The sequence below is a fragment of the Vigna umbellata genome, chromosome 1 (genome assembly GCF_029865625.1).
Source record: "Vigna umbellata cultivar VRB3 chromosome 1, Vumbellata_1.0, whole genome shotgun sequence".
In the NCBI taxonomy this organism is placed as follows: domain Eukaryota; kingdom Viridiplantae; phylum Streptophyta; class Magnoliopsida; order Fabales; family Fabaceae; genus Vigna; species Vigna umbellata.
The window spans coordinates 72,200,226-72,205,027 of record NC_142165.1 but is presented as its reverse complement, the minus strand read 5'-3'; the positions used below and the strand labels follow the sequence as shown (position 1 = coordinate 72,205,027).

General features: G+C 35.1%; 1 protein-coding gene across 2 annotated transcripts; it reads right to left on the bottom strand.

Moving 5' to 3' along the window:
• Positions 1-246: 246 nt before the first annotated feature.
• Positions 247-3,839, bottom strand: LOC124829944 (benzaldehyde dehydrogenase, mitochondrial-like). 2 transcript variants are annotated; one of them, XM_047303536.2, is made up of 11 exons: positions 3,683-3,839; positions 3,145-3,279; positions 2,844-2,986; positions 2,571-2,724; positions 2,253-2,482; positions 2,045-2,134; positions 1,561-1,734; positions 1,338-1,475; positions 981-1,118; positions 845-906; positions 247-757 (listed from the first exon to the last, which is right to left on the bottom strand). In XM_047303536.2, the coding sequence occupies exons 1-11, from the start codon at positions 3,756-3,758 to the stop codon at positions 484-486; spliced, it is 1,614 nt and encodes a 537-aa protein (XP_047159492.1). In that variant the 5' UTR covers positions 3,759-3,839; the 3' UTR covers positions 247-483. The 2 variants fall into 2 exon arrangements, with proteins under 2 accessions (XP_047159492.1, XP_047159493.1); XM_047303537.2 differs by having other exon boundaries at positions 3,689-3,839.
• Positions 3,840-4,802: the final 963 nt, after the last annotated feature.

Genomic DNA, 4,802 nt, shown 5'->3' with positions numbered 1-4,802 from the left:
TTTAGCTTGAAACTAATACATCATTGGTTTGAGTGTAGCAGTAGAATGAAGCCAATTGGTTTGGAAAAGAGTACCTTCGATTATTTTCTTAAAACTATTTTCTTTTTTAACTTTAAACCTACTTTGAGATTAATTTTTATTTTTCTTCTGACAAGTTTTTATATCTCATTGAAATCAGAAACTGATCTAACTCAGGATAATGTAAACTATCTCTAGTGTTGTTTTTGCATCCATAACAGAACATGATAAAAGAAACAACCTAGATGAGTTTGCCAAATCAAGAGTAACAAAGTGTGTCAGGCTGACGCATACAAATGCTGCGCCTAGAAATAGACGAAAGAGATAAAAGGATGAAGCTGAAGAAAAATATAAAAAATTTAATGAGTCATGGGTTACACCAAAAAAGCAGGATTTTATCATGTTATTGAAACAGTGAGTTATTGATCATCCAGAAAATGCTAGAAATGCTCAAAAGGCTGAAACTCAAAGCCATGCTGGGTTGTTCAAGGGGTTAACAACAGCCTTCACTTGCAAGTAGTTCTTGAGACTATACTCTCCTTTTTCTCTGCCCTGACCACTCATCTTGTAACCCCCAAAGGGGATTGCAGCATCGAATGTGTCAAAGCAATTTACCCAAACTGTTCCTACTCTCAGTGCCCGAGTCAAAATGTTGGCAGTGTCTATGTTCTTTGTGAACACTCCTGCTGCAAGCCCATAACGTGTGTTATTTGCTCTTTGAACTACCTCACCAAGGTCCCTGGGATCATCAACTCATAGATTAGTGCACAGATATGTAGCATAATACCATTCTCTTCAAACAAATTCACAGTGGTTGCTTTCTTACTTGAATTTTAATATGGATTGGACTGGACCAAATATTTCATCCTTTGCAATCCGCATGTCGTCCTGGTGATGGTTGTCACAAATTGAAAACATTAGGAGTTGCATTTTTATTTTTCACTCTAGTTTATAAGATATACCTTAACATTTGAGAACACAGTTGGTTGAATATAGAAGCCCTTGTTGCCAAGTCTGTCTCCTCCGGTTTCAAGGGTAGCCCCACTTTCAACACCATATCTGATATACCTCAGGATTTTCTCAAACTGATCTGAATCAATCTGATTGTTTGGATTGTACATGAAACCATCAGTGTATTTATACATTTTATAAGAATTATGCATTAATCTATTTCCAGTCATCACCGATTAGTATCTGAGTCGGTGAAATGCAAACACAATGTCAAATTGTCAGACATTTTATACCCTCAAATGAATTTGGAAAACAAAGCTCCATGATCAAACATGAGGATGCAATGTAAGGGATTCTTAGCATTTTACCTGAGGACCCTGCTCTATACCCCCCTTGAATGGATCACCAACAACACGTTTCAAAGCACGAGCCTTTGCTTTCTCAACAAACTCATCGTACACTCTTTCGTGTACAAATGTTCGTGACCCAGCACAGCAACATTGTCCCTGAATGTCACAAACAACACCAATCAAATTTTCCAAGTCCCAAGACCACTGGTTGATTTACTCAAGTGCAATATATTTTATATACCTGATTAAAGAATAAAGCAAAGTGTGCTAGCTCAACAGCCTGATCTACATCAGCGTCTTCACACACAATAAACGGGGATTTCCCACCAAGCTCCAAAGTTACAGGCTTAAGATTGCTTTTAGCCGCCAATTCGAGGACAACTTTCCCAGTATCAGTGGAACCCGTAAAAGCAAGCTGTGACAGAATACCAAATATTTATGCTGTTAAGTCATTATCGTGTTTATATGTCTAACAATCCAAATAAATACCATATTAGAACTTGAAACTTTTACACAAGACAAGGAAAGTGAAATTGATTGCCATGGAAATTTATCTGTATACCAAAACATTATTTGAGGAAAATTATGAAAGAAATAATTCATGCTTCATTGAAAACTAAGAACATCAATCAATTTGGTATCTTTTCAAAAGACTAAAACTGCAGCAATTGTGGGACAGAGGATGCACATTATACCACTACCGCAGAGGCCAAACATTTTAGTACCTTATCAACCTCCATGTGACTTGCAAGAGCAGCACCAGCAGTCGGGCCAAATCCCGATATCACATTTAAAACGCCAGGAGGAAGTCCAGCCTGCCAGACAGATCACAAACTAAAAATGATGAGGATTGCAGATATTCTGAGTACATTAAACTCCATAAAAATTATGCTTCTTAAAAAATAAATATTGGTCAATACTACTAGCACAAACCTCAAGAAATAGTTTTGCTACATATAAAGCAGATAATGGTGTCTGCTCAGCTGTTTTGAGAACAATGGTGTTGCCACAGGCCAATGCTGGTCCAACCTTCCAAGCAAACATGAGAAGAGGGAAGTTCCAAGGAATGATCTGACCCGCAACACCAATGGGTTCGTGCAAAGTTTGCACATGATAAGGTCCATCAGCTGGAACTGTTAGACCATGAATCTTATCTGCCCAACCTGAGGATCATGAAAACACAAGTGTCACCAAATTTTCACAAAAAACAAAGAGGGGTAGGCTAAGTTCCACGTTTTGTGTGCCACCTACCAGCATAGTATCGAATCAGACGAACAAGCATTGGAATCTCAATCTTAGCAGATTGTTCATAAGGCTTTCCATTATCCCAAGTCTCAAGTGCTGCAATCTCATCATTATGCTTCTCAATCAGATCAGCGGCACGTAACAAGATCCTTTGCCTTTCCTATAAAATCAAATAACAAAGAAGCAAAAAAGGATTCCCCCGGAATCATGAGACCAATGATCACGACTTTGTGAACGACAGGAAAAGAAACATTATAGAGGGGGGTTATGATCAAATACATAAGCTGTCATCCTAGGCCATGGACCATGATCAAATGCCTTGCGTGCAGCTGCAACAGCTCGATCAACATCTTCAGAGTGACCCTCAGCAACATGAGCAATCACTTCCCCCGTTCTTGGATCTAAAGTTGGAAAAGTTTTACCTGATGCCACCAGAATCCGAATCGTCAGATACCCCAAACAGCCCCCCTTAAAAATCAATTATCTTTTTTTCTTTCTTTTGTCCTTCCACTTTTTGATTAGCCAAAAAACTCAACTTTATGTCCCAAAAGGAAACAAGATTAGCAAAATAAACACTCACCGGAAGCAGCATCTACGAATTTTCCATCAATTAAGAGTTGGTTATATTCCACTTGAACTGATGGTTTAATGGGTTCTTCAATGGCAGCAGCAGTGCTGTATTTAGAGAGTCTTGAGCCAAGGTAACTATTCCCACCTGAAAGTTTTACCTTTTAATCTTTAAACTTTTGATCCGTACACATAATTAATAAAGACCTTAAACGGCAAACCATAAATCCAAATCAAAGCACCCAGTTAAACACCCATTCGAAGTGACACAAAAAAAACAGTAATTGTAACTGGAACCGATGATCGACAAGTACAATTAAGAAAACATGAGACAACTAAACACACAGCAGTTGACACTAAGCGAATACCAATGATTAAATGAACCTAACCGTACACTCTAACATATTTTCTTTGTCAAAAAATAAGAAATCAGTTCAAGAAAGAACAGAAAAATGAAATAAACAAAACAGATAACAAAAATCATTTGGTTACTGTTTTTAGACAGAAAAATTATGAGAGCATCTTGAGATTGGGTGCGATGGAGCACACACCTCTACCTCGTGAAAAGAAGGAAGTAGAAGAAAAGGAGCGAGAGATGAGCCTTGAAATTCTCAGTGTGGAAGCCATGATATGAAGATGGTGATAGTGTTATTTTTTCTCCCTTCACTTATCTATAAATGGAGATTTGCTCCAACTTTATATATAAAATAAAACGCATGACCAACCCAAACTTGGTGCAAGTCACCCCACGCGATAACGCTGACTTATTTTTAATTATTTATTAGCCCCTAGGCTTTGCCATATTATATTACATCATATAATAATAATAATAATAATAATAATAATAATAATAATAATAATCTATGCATATCTTCTGCAAATGAAGTTTAGGTGTCTTTGTCCTCGTTCGAAACGGCATATCTTATCATTCTATGTTATCTCAATTATGAAATGTGTTAATAATTGAAGTTAGAGTACAGTAAAATATATTTTTGTTTTGTTTTTGGATTATTTTTATGATGAAATCAAACTTCCCCCTCCAAAAAAGGAAGATAAGTACATCTTTTGCTTAAAAAAAATATATGTATGACAATGACGCACGCGCTTTTAATGTACGATAATGTTTCTTCATTTTTTTTCATTATTTGTATAAAAAATAAATAGTGAAATTCTTTCTAATTTTAAAAATATAGACCTGCCTTATATGCATTTATTAATTATTAATTCCTTTTATAGCTTTAATAAATTAGGAAAGACAAAATCAAGTATTGTTCAGATGAGTATATACATTTATTAACTTAATAAGATAGAAGTAATAATCACTGGTGAAAAAAAGTGTTCGCATATAACGTTATTACATCGAACAAGAGAAAATACACGTATGTTCACTTTTTTAATATTTAAAATAAATATAAATGATTTTTAAATTTATTATAAATATTTTTGTTTATTTTGTAGGTAATTTTTTTGTTAAAGATACCTATTTTAGTTTAAAAAATTATTAATATAAAAAATTTAGATGAAAAATATAATTAATTTTAACAAAACCGCTAAGGAATGACTAGAAATGGTCTTTTAAGCTTTTATAATGGAGTTTAGTTATTTAAGTTAGAGAATGGAAAGAAATTAAGACTAATAGCATGTAAGGTAAGCTGTAACTACGCGGGAATA

Excerpts from the sequence above, each read along its gene's own strand:
- LOC124829944 (XM_047303536.2), bottom strand. The coding sequence starts at position 3,758 with ATGGCTTCCACACTGAGAATTTCAAGGCTCATCTCTCGCTCCTTTTCT. Across the intron at positions 2,483-2,570 it reads TCTGATTCGATACTATGCTG|GTTGGGCAGATAAGATTCAT; the intron begins GTAGGTGGCACA and ends CATGATCCTCAG. Across the intron at positions 758-844 it reads CAATCCATATTAAAATTCAA|GGACCTTGGTGAGGTAGTTC; the intron begins GTAAGAAAGCAA and ends TGATGATCCCAG.